This window comes from Pogoniulus pusillus, chromosome 15, assembly GCF_015220805.1.
Source record: "Pogoniulus pusillus isolate bPogPus1 chromosome 15, bPogPus1.pri, whole genome shotgun sequence".
In the NCBI taxonomy this organism is placed as follows: domain Eukaryota; kingdom Metazoa; phylum Chordata; class Aves; order Piciformes; family Lybiidae; genus Pogoniulus; species Pogoniulus pusillus.
Window position 1 is genome coordinate 24,342,261 of NC_087278.1, and position 18,670 is coordinate 24,360,930.

At 45.3% G+C, this 18,670-nt stretch overlaps 1 gene segment (V, D, J or C); it reads left to right on the forward strand.

Annotated features, from left to right (window-relative positions):
• Positions 1 to 2,042, forward strand: part of LOC135182062 (T-cell receptor beta-2 chain C region-like) — a 31,883-nt gene extending 29,841 nt beyond the window's left edge. The window contains 2 exon segments of the C gene segment in view: positions 93 to 199; positions 1,731 to 2,042. Coding sequence covers positions 93 to 199; positions 1,731 to 1,760 — 137 coding nt within the window.
• Positions 2,043 to 18,670: the final 16,628 nt, after the last annotated feature.

The following is an 18,670-nucleotide window of genomic DNA, read 5'->3' on the forward strand; positions in this document are numbered from 1 at the left end:
GATTTCAAGAGTTCTTATTTGATTAAAGCTACATCTGAGTTAATCTTTTGTGATGATGATACTTCAATATATAACTGATGTGTGATTTGCAGATTCCTACTTGCGGTATGGAAATTCTCTGAAGCTGACTTACCTCATGCTCTGCGGCAAAGCCTTGCTCTATGCAATTCTGTTGAGTGCTCTGCTGTGGACAGTCAAGGTAGGTTAGTGTGCTACTTGAACTTTAAGCTTACTCAACTAGTAAAAGGGTCAGTGGATACAGAGCAAATCTATTCTCAGCTGTGGGGTTGCTCTCCAGGCTTTGTGCAGGCTTGTTTGAGAAATCACAAGTGATTAGCTTCCTGTTACTGTTTTTCCAGAATTCAAATCAAATCAGTGCTACCTATCAGAGAAATTCCTTCTCAAAATGTTCTTTAAACATGTAGAAGAAGATGAAAATTAAGGACAACTCCTCTAGAAAGCAAAGGGAAATATCAGATATATCATACATTTCTGTAAGCCTTGAAAAGAACTCATGCCTGAAGGGAAAGCAGTAAAGTAGAATTTCTGAGGAGATAGGTTGGATGAACCTGAACAGATGGGAGAAGTTTAACTAATTAGCAGGAAATATTTTCTATCAATGAGTTTCAGAAATGGTTAAAATATTCTCCTCCCAGCCAGAGTAGTTCCTTGTTCCTTTAAAAGCAGAGCTGGGAGATGTATTTGAAAAGTATTCAAGGTGAGTATGAACACAAACTCAATTATCTTTTTGTGGCCTTTTCCAAGAATACTAGAGGGAGCAGGTTTGTGCTTTACTGCATCAGAATCACAGAATGGTGCAACACCCCTCCATGAGCAGGGATATCACAGGATCACAGGATACTAGGGGTTGGAAGGGACCCAAGGACATCATCGAGTCCAACCTGCCTGCCAGAGCAGGACCACACAATCTAGCACAGATCACAGATGAATGCATCCAGACAGGCCTTGAAAGGCTCCAGAGAAGGAGACTCCACAACCTCTCTGGGCAGCCTGTTCCAGTGCTCTGGGACCCTTACAGTAAAGAAGTTCCTCCCTGTGTTGAGACGGAACCTCTTGTGCTGACCAGTCCTCATATGTTTGTAAACATTTATTAAATCCCCTCTCAGTATTCTCTTCTCCACACTAAAAAGTCTCAGGTCCCTTAGCCTCTCCTCAAAAGGCATGCCTTCCAGTCCCCTAATCATCCTCTTTCACTGTCTCCTCATAGCCCATTTTTTACATCCAGTCTAAAGCTACCTTGTATGAATTTAAAACCATTGCCGCAATCCTGTTACTACAGGCCTTATAGAATCATAGAATCAACCAGGTTGGAAGAGACCTCCAAGATCATCCAGTCCAACCTAGCACCCAGCCCTAGCCAGTCAACCAGACCATGGCACTAAGTGCCTCATCCAGGCTTTGCTTCAACACCTCCAGGGACAGTGACTCCACCACCTCCCTGGGCAGCCCATTCCAATGCCAATCACTCTCTCTGGCAAGAACTTCCTCCTGACATCCAGCCTAGACCTCCTCTGGCACAACTTGAGACTGTGTCCCCTTGTTCTGTTGCTGGTTGTCTGGGAGAAGAGACCAACCCCCACCTGGCTGCAACCTGAGTTCCCTTGTATATTGATGTATTTGTTCCTTTTGCTTGGTTATGTTTTGGGGCTTTTGTTGTTGTTGTTATTGGTTTTGTTTTTATTTATTTATTCTGTTTTACTTTCAATTAGGTTGGTGGAAAGTATAAAGAGAATAAATGAAGAGTCCTCTTCATCACACCATTAGGAACATGGCAAATTTCTACTTTTCCATAGCAAAGGATCTATGCTTCTATCTAAGAACCTCTGAATGTTATTTCTTGGTGATTCTCTGCTCCCACCCCCCCAACTATTTTTTCCACTTTATTGTAATCACTACTGAGTTTTCCCTCTAAATCCATGTCACATAATATCATATCATATAGTGACATATCACAACATCTGTCATATTCTATCATGCACCATACAGTATCATATAATTAAAACAAACACCTTCTTAATACTCAGAGGCTGAGAATCCAGCTCCTTGAATTAAGAATAAAGTTTTAGCTTCATTTCCATTCAAGAAACATGAGTTGTCATTTTTTCATTTGTTCTCTTCTAGCAATAATGTCCTACAACACAGCTTCCAGTGATGTGTGGTATCATGAGAAACTCACATTAAAAGGACAGTGCAGAGAGGCAATGAAGAGAGACTTCAGGGCCTTAGGGTGGCTGGGTAAGGGATCAGAAGCACTTTTCTCACCTATCCCCCCTGTAGTGAGGGAATAAACAGTAAGAGCCATGAGATCAGTGCTTGGTTCCAAGCCTGTTGTCTCCTGCAGGACCTTAGGTTCTTTAATCATTATTTGGTTTATAGGACACCAGGTGTGCTGGCAACAGACAGGATATGCCTGTCTCAAAGAGGAGAAAGGTTCTTAGCACATGAGGTAGCAAGGCTCATCAAAAGATCTTGAACTAGATTGGAAGGGGGAAGAGGACAAAACCAGGCTTCCTAGGAATAAACCCCAGGGCAGCACACCAATATTGGAAGGATGGTGAGCTAGTGAGGTCTGTCAGTTTGTCAGTGGAGGTAGAGAATGGACAGCTATGTGGCAGCTAAGACTCATGGGTTATTGATGGGCTAGTGACCACAGGAGAAGCTGAGAATAGCCAGGTAGGAGCAGGGACTTCTCCCTGCAGAAAGGTGCTGGGACTGTTAGACCAACCAAGTGCATCTACATAACACATGCAGCATGGGAGACAAACAGGAGGACCTGGAATCCATTGTGTATTAGGAAAGTTATGATATAGTGGCCACCACAGTGATGTCTCATGTGACTGGAGTGCCACAGTCAACGGTTACAAAGTCTTCAGAAGGGATAGGTAAGGAAGAAGAGGCAATGGCATGGCCTTGTGTGTCAGGGAGTATTTCCATAGTCTTGAAGTTAGTGATGGTGATGTTAGAGTGTTTATGGATGAGAAGGCAGACATCCTAGTGGGAGTCTATTATGGACCACACAAATAGGATGAAGAGAGCTCCTGTTCTCATGGGGGACTTCAGCTTCCCTGATGTCTGCTTGGAACACAAGACATCAGAGAGGAAGAGGTCCCAGAGACTCCTAGACAGTGTGGCAGAGAACTTCCTGGCACAGCTGGTGAGGGAGCCAACCAGGGAAGGTGCCCTCCTGGGTGGGCTGTTTGTGAACAGAGAACTTATCTGTGATGTAATGACTGGGGGGCATCTTGTGCACAGTGATCACAAAGTGTGAGAGTTCTCAGGTGTTGAAGTAAAGGTGGGAGGAGGACCTGGGGAACTACAGCGCTCTCAGTCTGACCTTGGTGCTGGAGCAGATTATACTGAGTGGCATTAAGCAGCATGGACAAGGCAAACAAGTGATCAGGCCCAGCCAGCATAGGTTTCCTTCTTGGAGCTTTTACAGAGGATATTCACATTTCTCCCTCCCATTTTTGTTATGACTAGGGTTATATTTCGAGGCAGTCTCTGTAGTACTGTGATACCTATGCAGGAGTTTGGCAATGATACGAGGTAAGGAAAGAAGCCTACACTTTAAAAAAATGTGTCCCACACTGGACTTCATTATTTGTTTTAAGGACAAGAAGAAAGGAAGATAGAGGGAAGAACCACCAGATGGGTGAATTCCAGAAAATCAGCTATTCTTTAGCACAGCTTAGTGATGGCAGAAATGGGAGACATTAACTGTTTCTGCTCTTATTTACAGGAGGTGTCTTAAATTCTGAGATTAAAACTCAGAGCAGAACACAGACTGAGATGGAAGGAGCAATACACCATCTGTTTCAATGTATTCTTCTGCAAAAGTGTAGTATTTTCTTTAAAAATTGAAAGCCTGAGTGTCCCATCTGTTTTCAGCCTCAAGAAAGGTAGGAAATAGCATGATATCATACAGGCTTTATGTGTAGGTGAGAGCTTCTGGTGGCAATTCAGGCACTTCTTCAAAACATTGTGCACACTCACCACTGTACTTTGGACAAGGCACTCAGCTGAGAGTGCTTGGTAGGTTGCAGGTATTTTTGTTTCTTACAGTAGGACAGTAATTCACTACAGAGTAAAGTAATGACACTACCAACAAAATGTGCTAAGGGTCAGTTTAGGAAACAGTTAAAATTATTATCTTGACAAAAGGCAGCTCAGGGTTAAATCAGTATATACTGATGGAAAGGAGGAAAAGAAGTTTTTATCACCATGTCTATCTGGATTCACTGCAAGATCAGAAAAATAGGACAAAACTAAAAGGTCCTTCAATATTCCTGTGAGCCCTAGACGTAAAAGCATTGGAGATAGTGAGGAGAAGGTTCTTCACTGAGAGAGTCATTGGACACTGGAATGGGCTGCCCGGGGAGGTGGTGGAGTCGCCGTCCCTGGAGCTATTCAAGGCAGGATTGGACGTGGCACTTGGTGCCATGGTCTGGCCTTGAGCTCTGTGGTAAAGGGTTGGACTTGATGATCTATGAGGTCTCTTCCAACCTTGGTGATACTGTGATACTGTGATAAAGGAGTATTTTAGGTGTGTAACCACTACGTGCCTTCATTAGTCTCAGCTTTGGCTTGGCATTCACTCCTCATATTTTGTTAGTATAGTAGAACCCTTCACTGTGACCAGCACAGCTATTCTAACATTCTTGCATCCCATAAGTGCAGCAAAATCAGGAAGGGGCAAAGCTTTAGAACATATTCCATTATATTTGCCTGTGTGACTGGTGAGAAGAGTCTTCCATTTCTGGTAGCTGTCATCTAAGCAAACTTCCACATATATGCTTGTGATGGTTTGGGAGTTACCTGCCCTCCCACTCTTATGAAATCACCCAGACTAGACTCAGCTGGCTGGAAGTTAAGGAATGAAGCTTTAAGTTTACAGCTTAGCACAATATACAAGAAGATATTTACAATATTTGCAGCTATATACAGCAATTTACAAGTTAAATGTAATACAGAAACACAACAGCCCTCCCAGAAACCTGAGTCCCCAGGAGGGGCTCCCAACCACCCTTCCACCTTCTTTCCACTCCTCTACTTTATCCCAGATTTTGACTTCCGTGCAAGGTGAGGTTGGAGGATCATCAGGGGGGTTAGAAAGTGGAAGAATTAGTTACACAGAAGAAGCCCAGGGAGAAAAGCACAGGCACCAACAGCGACAGAGACACACACACTCTGACTCTCCCGCTCTGTTTTATCTATGTTTTGTGTTCTTGTACATCTCAGCAAGCCTATGAGTGAAGTAGTCATCACCACTGTTTCCTTTTCACAGACTATAATCTAATTTCTCCTTAAAATATTCCAGTTTGCCTCAAACTAGCACATTGCTAATAAAACCCAGGCTGATTTCTAGCCAAAATAGATGTAGAATTCAAGGACACTAGAGAAGGTAAGAGGACACCAGCTAGATGAGAAGTGGCAGCCTTTCAGGAAAGGCATCATAGCTGCTTTTATTCTCACTGTGTTCCTGTTCAAGATTAGCTTTCTTTGGTAGCAAAGAAAAAAAAATGGGTGAATAAAGGTCACCTGATGGTTAATGCATTTGCTTATTTGAAAAGGATCTGCTGGCAGGTTTGAGGGGAATCTGGCATATCTTTTTATGTCATTGTCTGGAATAAAAGTTAATCTGAGTGGGAGAGGACAGATAGGTATAAGCCCATAAAGTGGGGGTTGAACTGCAGTGGCTCTGTGGAAGCATAGATAAAATTATTGCTAGAGTCTTGCAAATAGAGGTCTGAATGGCTAAGTTTGTTAGTAAGTTTGTTACTCTGTGTTGTTTGAGATTGTGTAAAAGTGTAGTAAACTCAAATTTCATCTCTTAGTGGGGAAACAAGTAGAGGACAGATGGGCATAACCCCATAAAGTGGAGTGATTTCCCTGCTCTGTACTGGACAAAAAGATTTATTTGGTGTTCCTGTTACAACTGTGACTTATGTAGTCTCATGGCTGCTTCAAACAAACATAAGAATTGTTTTTCTTAGAGGCTTTTAAAAATATCCTGCCTTTAGTGTATTTTGTAAACATTTTCTTAGTAGTAACCATCAGCTTGGCCCCTCCTTTGAACTGCAGCAGCTCTGTGTAAGCATAGATAAAATTATTGCTAGAGTCTTGCAGATAGAAATCTGAATGGCTAAGTTTGTGGCTAAGTTTGTTACTCTGTGTTGTTTGAGATTGTGTAAAAGTGAAGTCAAGTCAAATTTCATCTCTTAGTGGGGAAACAAGTAGAGGACAGATCCAGTTCTGGGCCCCCCAGTTTAGGAGGGACATTGAGATGCTTGAGCGTGTCCAGAGAAGGGCGACGAGGCTGGGGAGAGGCCTTGAGCACAGCCCTACGAGGAGAGGCTGAGGGAGCTGGGATTGGTTAGCCTGGAGAAGAGGAGGCTCAGGGGAGACCTTATTGCTGTCTACAACTACCTGAGGGGTGGTTGTGGCCAGGAGGAGGTTGCTCTCTTCTCTCAGGTGGCCAGCACCAGAATGAGAGGACACAGCCTCAGGCTGCACCAGGGGAGATTTAGGCTGGAGGTGAGGAGAAAGTTCTTCCCTGAGAGAGTCATTGGACACTGGAATGGGCTGCCCGGGGAGGTGGTGGAGTCGCCGTCCCTGGAGCTGTTCAAGGCAGGACTGGACGTGGCACTTGGTGCCATGGTCTGGCCTTGAGCTCTGTGGTAAAGGGTTGGACCTGATGATCTGTGAGGTCTCTTCCAACCCTGATGATACTGTGATACTGTGACATAACCCCATACAGTGGAGTGATTTTCCTGCTCTGTGCTGGACAAAAAGATTTATTTGGTGTTCCTATTACAGCTGTGACTTCAGTAGTCTCATGGCTGCTTCAAACAAAAATGAGAATTATTTTTCTTAGAGGCTTTAAAAAAAAAAAAAAACAACCCTGCCTTTACATGTCTCAAATTCAAAAGGCACAAACTAAAGGGACAGCTTTTGATATCCTCAACTAAATAATATCCCTCAAGAATTCACATAAAGTCTTTAAATTTGTTTCCCCACTAAGATGAAGTGTGAGTTGCCTTCACTTTTACACAAACTCAAAGACCACAGAGTAACAGTCTTAGCCATTCAGACTTCTGTTTTGCAAGATTCTAGCAATAATTTTATCTGTGCTTACACAGAGCTGCTGCAGTTTGAAGGAGGGACCAAGCTGATGGTTACTACTAAGAAAATGTTCACGAAATACACTAAAGGCAGGATATTTTTAAAAGCCTCTAAGAAACCCAGAAAGAATCATGTCCAGGGTGATGTGCTTGAACATATCTCTTTAAGGGAACAGCAGTTGGCTTCTTGCAAAACAGGATGCGGTTTGACATTTACACAACCCCCCATTTTGATAACCCCTCAGCCTCTTACCACAGCACCCCCCCAGCTTCTCAGGATGAGGCACAGGATGCAGTTCTCTGTTAACCGTGTTACAGTTGGACAGGAATAGCACTGCATACAGTGCTGCTGGGGGGGGTTTCATCTCAGGTTATCACACAATCTTCTTGTTACTGAAGTCTGCAGATGGGTTTTGCATGCACAGCTGCTGTTTCTGTTGTGCCACACATAAAATCCAGAAGGCTTGTGGGGCTGCTGACATGTTGCTGACCTGCTTTTACAAATTAGAATCATAGAGTCAACCAGGTTGGAAAAGACCTCCAAGATCATCCACTCCAACCTAGCGCCCAGCCCTACCCAGTCATCTAGACCATGGCACTAAATGCCTCATCCAGTCTTGTCTTGAACACCTCCAGGGACAGTGACTCCACCACCTCCCTGGGCAGCCCATTCCAATGCCAATCACTCTCTCTGCCAGGAACTTCCTCCTAACATCCAGCCTGTACTTCCCCCAGCACAACTCAAGACTCCATCCCCTTGTTCTGTTGCTGGTTGCCTGGGAGAAGAGACCAACCCCACCTGGCTACAATGTCCCTTCAGGTAGTTGTAGACAGCAATGAGTTCATCCCTGAGCCTCCTCCTCTCCAGGCTGCACACCCCCAGCTCCCTCAGCCTCTCCTCATAGGGTTTGTGTTCCAGGCCCCTCACCAGCTTTGTCACTCTTCTCTGGACACGTTCCAGCACCTCAACATCTCTCTTGAATTGAGGAGCCCAGAACTGGACACAGTACTCAAGGTGTGGCCTGACCAGTGCTGAGTACAGGGGAAGAATAACCTCCCTTGTCCTACTGGCCACACTGTTCCTGATGCAGGCCAGGATGCCATTGGCTCTCTTGGCCACCTGGGCACACTGCTGGCTCATCTTCAGCTTACTATCTATCAGTACCCCCAGGTCCCTTTCCTCCTGGCTGCTCTCCAGCCACTCAGTCCCCAGCCTGTAGTGCTGCTTGGGGTTGTTGTGGCCAAAGTGCAGAACCCTGCACTTGGCCTTGTTAAATCTCATCCCATTGGCCTCTGCCCACCCATCCAGCCTGTCCAGGTCCCTCTGCAGGGCTCTCCTACCTTCCAACAGATCCACACCTGCTCCTAGCTTGGTGTCATCTGCAAACTTACTGATGCTGGACTCAATCCTCTCATCCAGATCATCAATAAAGATGTTGAACAGGACTGTGCCCAGCACTGATCACTGGGGGACACTACTAGTGACAGCTGCCAACTGGATGTGGCAGCATTCACCACCACACTCTGGGCTTGGCCTTCTGGCCAGTTCTTCACCCATGACCAGCTTGTTGTGGCAGACACTGTAAAAGGCTTTGCTGAAGTTCAAGTAAACTCCATCCACAGCCTACCCCACATTCACCAGGTGAGTAACCCCCACACATACTTTTTCTAGGCATGCCATAACAGATAACCAAGGTGATGAAAATCACATACTTGTAGACAAATTTTGATGGAAGGGGATTTCTGGAGGTCTTTCAATCCAAACTGCTTTTCAAACCAGGAGTGAACTACAAAGCTAGATAATGTAGCTCAGAGTTTTGTCCAGGTGGTTTCTGAATATCTTTAAAGAGAGAGATTTGACAAGCTCTCTTAGAAATCTGTTCCACTGTTGATACACCCTCAAGAGGAAGCACTTTTTGTTATGTCTAATCAGAGTTCATCTTGCTGCAGATTGCCCCCACTGGCTTCCACTGTGCCTCTTAAAGACTCCAACTGTATCTAGGCAGTTGAATCATGCAATGAGCCATCCTTGACACCTCTCAAAGACAGAGACAACTACAATGAGAAACATTACTCCCAGTTGCCTGGGAGCAAAAAAAAAAAAAAGCTTTGGAGGTCATCCACAGAGAGAAAGCATAAACCAGGTTAATCTAGACAGTATTGCTGCTTTTTAAACTGTGAGAGAGGTGTAAGTATGAGGCATACAGAGATAGATGCAACATAGAGTGTCATCTACTTAACAGTATAGCCAGAAGCAAACTGCATAGTCAGAACAATTCCTGAATAAATCACAGAATCATAGAATGAGTCAGGTTGGAAGAGACCTCCAAGATCATCCAGTCCAACCTAGCACCCAGCCCTATCCAATCAACCAGACCATGGCACTAAGTGCCTCATCCAGTCTGTTCTTGAACACCTCTAGGGACAGTGCCTCCACCACCTCCCTGGGCAGCCCATTCCAATGCCAATCACTCTCTCTGCCAACAACTTCCTCCTAACATCCAGCCTAGACCTCCCCTGGCACAACTTGAGACTGTGTCTCCTTGTTCTGTTGCTGATTGCCTGGGAGAAGAGACCAACCCCACCTGGCTACAGCCTCCCTTCAGGTAGTTGTAGACAGCAATGAGGTCCCCCCCTGAGCCTCCTCTTCTGCAGGCTGCACACCCCCAGCTCCCTCAGCCTCTCCTCACAGGGTTTGTGTAAATCAACATGTTTTTTTTCTTGAATGTGGATTCATTCTAAGCTGTATGCTACTTTTTGCTATCTCCTTTTCCCTTTTATATCACGTGTAACTTTTTTGGGATATTGCCATGGTAATGGTTGCTTTTTTTTGTCCTTTTACTCCAATCTGTGGCAAGTTCAGCTTAGCTGCTATTCCTGGAACATCTGGGGTTTGGGTTGTTGTTTTTTTTAGGCCACTTCTCCTACAGTTGACAATCTTAGTTCTACAGCTCTTTTGTGATTAGGGTAATCTTTCCAAGCACAATGGAAAGAATTGTGGGTTTCAGTTCTTGATAATATGCAGAGAGAAATGAGGATGCACATAGAAGTCACTGTCTCAAACGTTATTTTAGACAGAGATGAGTATTTCAAGCAACTGTCCTGTGTCAAGTGAGAAAATGGCTTAGGTGACAATTTTTGACTGTGTAGATTGCAGTTTCCATTTTATTTATTGTATGTAGTATTCAGGTAGTGACAGGACTAGGGGGAATGGAGCAAAGCTGGAGGTGGGGAGATGCAAACTGGATGTGAGGAGAAAGTTCTTCAGCATGAGAGCGGTGAGAGCCTGGAATGAGTTGCCCAGGGAGGTGGTTGAGGCCCCACCCTTGAAGGTGTTTAAGGCCAGGCTAGATGAGGCTGTGGCCAGCCTGATCTAGGGTAGGGTGTCCCTGCCCATGGCAGGGGGGTTGGAACTGGATGATCCTTGTGGTCTTTTCCAACCCTGACTGATTCTATGATTCTATGCCTTCTACATTTGGTTTACAATGGTTATTGATTGTTGTGATGAGATTGAGGCTAAATTGCTGATCAGAGGGGCTCAGCAGTTAACCCACACTGCAAAGACCTGTTCTGCCACTCTTGCTCCAACTCCTCAGCAACATCTGGTTTGTAAACAGGCTATTGGCCAACGTAGTGCTTTCCTGTGCTGAGAGAAGGTGCTGGAAAGGAGACTTTATGTAAAGAAAGCAAGTGACTTTGAAGTGTTGTGTTTAAACTACTTCCACAGAAATAGACAGCTGAATGGTTCTTCTTCACAGATGAAATATCCAAGTGGAATTCTGAGAGGCTTAACCGTTTAGCTTTGTATCCAATGTGAATGTCACCTTCTTTTTCATGCTTTTCCCCAAAGGAATAATAGACCAGTTGCAGCCCCTTTCCTGGCTGCTGCAGATACCAGTACATAGCATTGTGATTATTATTTTGGCTGCATGTCAGAGTAGCTTTCTCATCTTCTCTCAGCACAAGACTTGAGATTTGAGTGATATCAGCTCCTACAAGACAAAGCAAACCAAAACCACAGTAAAAGAAGTAAATGACATTCTCCCAGCAGCAAATTAGGTATCATGGCTCTACTGATGCCTTACTTGCTCCCAAGAAGTACATGACCACACACCAAGCTGTCCACATCCTCATTTCTGCCTCAGGAGTCAGTGAGCATGCCCCTGTAAGGGACTTACATAAGTTCATTTCAAATGCTTCTCTTAAACCAATAGCAGAGAGCTCTGTAGCAGCTAAAATGATGCTGAAAAACAAGCTCCCTTCCTGCAAGAAACACAGCACACTTTGTTTGAAGTGTATCTGTTGAAAACACACAGAAAGTTTCAAACTGACTCAGGTGGAAGTTCTTCTATCAGGCAACATACTGTTGTGCATGACAACTGTCTTTTTATTTGTTCTTGTACATTCTACTTTACTTTCTGATGTGTTCTACTTTACCTTTTGTTTCCAAAACAAAGCTGGAATTGTTTGGTGTAACCAAGTAAAACTTTTTCCCACCTTTCTTTTTCTTTCTTTTTTTCTTCTTCTTCCCCACCTTGCATTGGTGACTGTTGAGGTTTTCCCTCCTGGAAGAAGAGCAAATAAAATAGATGTGCTCAGATCTTATTTTTCTTTCCTCTCCAGGAACCAGCAGGCATGATCTCCTTTTCAGAAGAGCTTTATATTGGAGCTTCTTGTAGCCTGTGCACACACCATAAGGGAGGGCCACTTGGGTTGCTTCAGCAACCATCTGACATCTTAGTTGTCTAACATCCCTTAGTTGTCCCAGTAGTACCTGTGCTAATTATAAACCCAACTCTATATTCAGACTGGATGATCTTGGAGGTCTCTTCCAACCTGGTTCTATGATTCTATGACAGGACACATCAGGGCATATGGCTTCTCATTATCTATCTCTAACAGAGTGTTTTAAAACCTGTGCTAGGAAGACTAATTGCTGCCCTACCATGGTATTTTGGGTACTCAGCAGTCGTATTTGCCATCTATAGCTTTGTAAGGGGGCCCCAGAGATCAATGCCAAAATCAAACAACCTAACATCTGTGCTCCTGAAAATATGCTTATTTCAATGAAAGGATACCATCTGGTGGGCTGAATGGGTCTGGCACAGACAGGCACAACAGGTTTCTACTTTGAAGTGTTAAAGAACAGCAGGTGCCAATCACTACCACAGTGGTGCACCAGTGATAACATCACACCATCCGAGCCCCCTGATTGCCATCCGTAACTGATTTCATCTGTGGGTGAGCCAAAGTGGTAATCAACAGAACTCACTTGCAAACAAAACCTAAGGCTTCCTTGGGCATTGTGGGTTTCTGAAGGATGTATATCCCAGATTATAGGTTGATTGTGAGCCCTCTCTACCAAGACACCAGAGAGCACAATTTTAAATGGCAGCAACAAGCCTTTGAATCGATTAAATAGGGGATTGTGCATGCAGTAGCCCTCAGCACAAGATGTTAAAAATATGTTCTGCATTGCAGCTGGAAGAATGGTTCTACCCAGAGCATCTGGCAGGCATGCTCAAGGCCAGCATTTAGGATTCTGGATTTGGGGATACAAAGGATCTAAGGCCAACTACACTACAACTGAAAAATATATATTGGCAGCATATGAAGGAGTTGAAGCTGGCTGAGAAGTGGTTAATATTGAAGCTCCTCCTGTCACTCCAGCTGCTAGGATGGAAGTTCAAAGGAAGGGTTTCCTCAAGCAACTGATGCTACATGGAGTAAGCAGGTTGCACCAACAGCATGAGAGGCTTGGATATGGAGCCCTAGCCATTCAGAAACTGGCCAGAGGGCAAAGTTTTCCAGGTGGTGTCCAAAGTGGAGGAGGTAACACGTACTGAAGAGGACTAACCATACAACAGACTGCCAGATAATGTGAAGCCATATGCCCTGATGGGCCCTGTCATAGAATCATAGAACCAGGTTGGAAGAGACCTCCAAGATCATCCAGTCCAACTTATCACCCAGCCTTATCCAGTCAACTAGCCCATGGCACTAAGTGCCCCATCCAGCCTTTTCTTGAACACCTCCAGGGACAGTGACTCCACCACCTCCCTGAGCAGCCCATTCCAATATATTTTAAGCTATTATTTTTAGTTTCTCTATGCAAAAAAACCTCCAAACTCTCACATAGAAAATAATGCACCTGCACCTGGGAACACAGAGAGACTTGGCATAGTGGAATTAAACCTGTACTCTCCAAATAAACAAAAGTCATCAAGATGGAAAAATGTGCAAATAAAGTACAGAATTGAGTACTGTCAACAAGGGAAATGTTGACTTTGTTCTTGGTAATGAAGACAAGGACTAATGTTTACATTCAATCCAGCACAGAAAGGGAAGCTAATCACAGAAGGTATGACACTACCCCAGTAAATGGCTGTGGGAGCCAGCTTGGGCTGCAACATTCTAGATGCATTAAACAGAAACTAAACAAGCATCAGGCTGTCCAGCAAAAAAGATTACAGTAATTGGCAAACAAAATCACATCTTCTGTTTAGTCAGATTTGAATTATTTTCTCTGTAAGAAAGAAAATAACAATGACAAATTTAGCCTCATCCTATTTTTAAGTTACAACTCCAAACTAGGCTAACAGGAAGCAAAAGTTTCTACTAATGCCAGTAGGAGTTAAACGTGCAGTACACTGCCGGCCATGAGCTCCTGAAATTTGGGGTCAGTTCTCTGGGTACCATCAGATTGTCCTATTGTGGGAAAGCATCAAAGGTGGAAGGCTGCTGTATGGAATCCTACAAATGAGTTGCTGAAACTGCTGAGGGTAAAGGTGTATTGAGTCAGTTTTCCGAGGTAAAAGCCATCTAGCTGACTCATAGATGGTGGCAAATGCCCTGTGGAGGTGATTACATCAATAGAAGCAAAGTATTTGTCAGCACAGAGGTAAAGCCAACTGGGCTTCTGAATTACAGCAAGATATTGCTGTCTGGGAAGAGAACTTGGTGGTGAAAGAATGTGTGTGGATGCCCATGTACCCAAGAGCTGAGCCAATGAAGAACACAAAAAACCCCAGCAGGCTGCTAAGATTGAAGTGGCTCAGGAGGACTTGGACTGGTAACATTAAGGGTGAATTATTTGTCCCTGTGGGGCCATGATACCTCAGGTCATCAAGGAAGAGGCAGATGGGCTTGGGACTGAGGGGTGGACTTAACCATGGACACGATAGGGCAGGTTATCCATCAATGTGAAACGTGTCATAGTCAAGCAAGCCAGGTGCTTTAGACTGCTGTAATATGGAGGACAAGGCTTGAGATATAAATTGTGGAGGGGGCATGATCACTTCCTGACTCCAGCTGGTCACACTATACCTGATACTGGCCAGGATGCTGTTGGCCACTTTGGCCCCCTCATCACGCTGCTGGCTCATGTTCAGATGGCTGTAAACCAGCACCCCTCTTTTGGGGTTTGGGTTTTTTTCTGGGCAGTTTCCAGCCACTCTGCCCCAAACCTGTAGTGTTGCACAAGGCTGTGACCCAAGCGCGGGATCTGGCCCTCGGCTTACACCCTCCCGCAGCTGACCGCCTGCACGCTGCCGCGCAGGCTGTTCTGGCAGCTGTACCACTCCTGCCCACCGGGTGGCACTGTTCCACCACAGCAACACAAGGCGGCGGCCCGGGGCACGGCTCGGTTCGGGGCAGACGCCGTCCTGAGCGCACCCTCCGTGAGAGGTAACACTGCAGTGAGCTAGAATCCAGCGCTCTCTTCAAGGAGGAGTCCAGCAGAGCCTGCCTTTCATGAACTCAGTCTGGCTGGGCTCGATCACCTGTGTGTTCCGTACGTGTCGTGTGATGTCGCTGCTCCCTGACCCTCCCCGGCACCAAGGGCAGGCTGACAGATCTCACAGTATCACAGTATCACAGTATCACAGTGTCACAGTATCATCAGGGTTGGAAGAGACCTCACAGATCATCAAGTCCAACCCTTTACCACAAAGCTCTAGGCTAGACCATGGCACCAAGTGCCACGTCCAACCTTGCCTTGAAGTGCCCCAGGGACGGCGACTCCACCACCTCCCCGGGCAGCCCATTCCAGTGTCCAGATCTCAGTTCCCTGGATCCTGCTTCTGGCCCTAGATGGGCGTCACATGAGCTAATGTCAGCTGGGACTTTCCCAGTCAGCCAGAACTGCTGATTGAAAGTGTCTTAGAGAGCACTTAAGTCACCTTCCTCACTCCTGGGTAGATCCCATGTGGCTCCATAGACCTGAGTGTGTTTAAGTGGTGCAGCAGATTGATAACCATTTCCTCTTGGGTTATGAGGGCTTCAGTCTGTTCCTTGTTCCTGTCTTCCAGCTCAGGGAGTCTGATCTTACAGTTCAAGACCAAGGCAAAGAAGGCCTTAAGTACTGCAGCCATTTCATCATCCCCTGTCACTATGTTTCTTGATATATTCTGTGCTTCTGTAAATCTGTGATTCAGGAAGTGAGAGACCTGAGATGATTACAGCAGCTCATTCCCCAGCATGACAAACAGAAGTAGCTGTTCATCGCTGCTATTATCTTTCAGGTGCTTACTCACTCGCTTCCTAATATGTAGGAAGCTACATATGCTACACTGTGGTTAAGCCTGGGCGATTTTCCACGCCTACACCTCCATTGTTTAGCAGATTTACTGAAACAAAATGGTATTTTACTGATTTCTGGAGACATTCTCAAATTTACCCTTAGTTTCATGCATAGGAAGGATTTTGGGTTTGTAGTTTTTATGAGAAGAGAACAGTTTCAGTTACAGACTATAAGAGCAAGGGGCAGTGAAACTCCATCCCTATTATAGAACACTCAGTATTAAAGGCATACTCTTGGGACTGGCGTATGTACGCTTGAGCAGACATCAACTGGGTTGCTGCTAGAAGGGGCAATCTTGCCTCTCCCTCCCCATCTTGCACATCCTCTGCCATCCCATCCATCTTCCAGCTGTAGCATTTATACAGCTCCATAAAGTCTCTTACATATACTCCAAAAATTCACATATATTTTTTTCCTGCATTAATTTTCAGACAGATCAGTTACTTTATTCAGGTCACTGCACAAATCTTTGCTGCTAGCACAGGGAAGGTAATGAGGACATAGAGCTCAGAGCAGAGCAAAGAAAGCTCAGTAGAATCTTGTATTCTGGTGGGTTTGAAATGTCTGTGGGACTTCAGCCTCAGAAGTTGTTCTCATTTTGAAGTTTGGGTGAGTGGGGTTTCTTTTCAGTCATTTTCTGCAAATAGGATGTCACCACAAGGTTCCTGAACATGCTAATCTGTGTATGGGGAATGGAATGAATGAAGGTAGAAATTAGTGTTTCCTACTGAGAAGTTTCCTTGTCTTACAAATAGTTAAGCATCCCCTGAGGCAGAAACTGGCACCTAGGCTACAGACTGGGGTCCAGGAACTGCCAGAACACAGAGTTGCTCTGTTCATGAAATACAAGTTTGCAGATGACTCCAAGCTGGGGGCAGATGTGGCTGGGTTGGAGGGCAGAAGGGCTCTGCAGTGGGACCTTGACTGCCTGGACAGATGGGCAGAGTCCAAGGAGATGGCATTCAATAGCTCCAAGAGCAGGGTGCTGCACTTTGGCCACAGCAACCCCATGCAGAGATACAGGCTGGGGTCGGAGTGGCTGGAGAGAAGCCAGACAGAGAGGGATCTGGGGGTGCTGATTGATACCCACCTGAACATGAGCCAGCAGTGTGCCCAGGTGGCCAAGAGAGCCAGTGGCATCCTGGCCTGCATCAGGAATGGTGTGGTCAGCAGAAGCAGGGAGGTCATTCTGCCCCTGTACCCTGCACTGGTTAGACCTCACCTTGAGTTCTGTGTTCAGTTCTGGGCCCCCCAGTTTAGGAGGGACATTGAGATGCTTGAGCGTGTCCAGAGAAGGGCAACGAGGCTGGGGAGAGGCCTTGAGCACAGCCCTACGAGGAGAGGCTGAGGGAGCTGGGATTGTTTAGCCTGGAGAAGAGGAGGCTCAGGGGAGACCTTGTTGCTGTCTACAACTACCTGAGGGGTGGTTGTGGCCAGGAGGAGGTTGCTCTCTTCTCTCAGGTGGCCAGTACCAGAACAAGAGGACACAGCCTCAGGCTGCGCCAGGGGAGATTTAGGCTGGAGGTGAGGAGAAAGTTCTTCCCTGAGAGAGTCATTGGACACTGGAATGGGCTGCCCGGGGAGGTGGTGGAGTCGCCGTCCCTGGAGCTGTTCAAGGCAGGATTGGACGTGGCACTTGGTGCCATGGTCTGGCCTTGAGCTCTGTGGTAAAGGGTTGGACTTGATGATCTATGAGGTCTCTTCCAACCCTGATGATACTGTGATACTGTGACACTTCTTCCACCAGCAGTTTTATGTATCAGGCCATTACTTCTCTGAAGAGCTCCTGGAATGAAGTGTTTCATGCTAAACAAAATCAATTGCCTTAACATTTCTCATGTTCTTTTAGTCCCAGAAAGAAAATAAATCATCTTACGCCAATGTGAAATGTATTTGTATCTCTCCTTCCCTACCTACTTTTCAGGCAACAGCTAAACTGAAACTGCACTCATGTATTCCTTTCTGTTACAACCTTACTAGAACCTTGAGCAGGCTCATAGACTGTATTTTGACATAAGGTGGAGCAAACTGCCCACTTTGGGAGGTAGATAATTGGTACCTTACAATCTGCTACAGAAGCTCAGCTTCATTCTCTTTCAGTTTTTTGAGTGTTTAACCCTCACCATTCTGTCTTTCCACTCCAGTAACTTACCATCCTTATTTTTCTTCTGGGCTTCCAAGAGTAAGCTATATGTTATGAGATGTTTTTAGCAGAGCCCTAAGGAAATGTAACTTCCCTTTCTATCCACATAGCTGCAGGTCCATGTTTTCTACTTAAGCATAAGCATGCAACAGAAAACAGAGCTCTTTGGAATCTTACACAAGCAGCAGTCACCTGAATATAGCACAAATCTAAGCATGGGATACTTACACCTGCTTACTGAAGCAACAGAAGAGTGGGATAACTGCAATTTATTTGATCTCTTCTTCCTTCCAAGTCAAGCAGAAAAAAAAAAAAGAAGAAGAAGAAGAAGAAGAAGAAGAAGAAGAAGAAGAAGAAGAAGAAGAAGAAGAAGAAGAAGAAGAAGAAGAAGAAGAAGAAGAAGAAGAAGAAGAAGAAGAAGAAGAAGAAGAAGAAGAAGAAGAAGAAGAAGAAGAAGAAGAAGAAGAAGAAGAAGAAGAAGAAGAAGAAGAAGAAGAAGAAGAAGAAAGTCCAGTGTCCACTTCTGTTCCTGAGCCATGGCTATGTGACTCATGAATTGGCTCATGAATTGGCTCAAGTTGTACCAGAGGAGGCATAGACTGGATGTTAGGAGGAAGTTCTTCACAGAGGCAGTGATTTGCCATTGGAATGGGCTGCCCAGGGAGGTGGTGGCGTTGCCGTCCCTGGAGGTGTTCAAGGAGAGACTGGATGAGGCACTTAGTGCCATGGTCTAGTTGATTGGACAGGGCTGGGAGATAGGTTGGACTGGATGATCTCAGAGGTCTTTTCCAACCTGGTTAATTC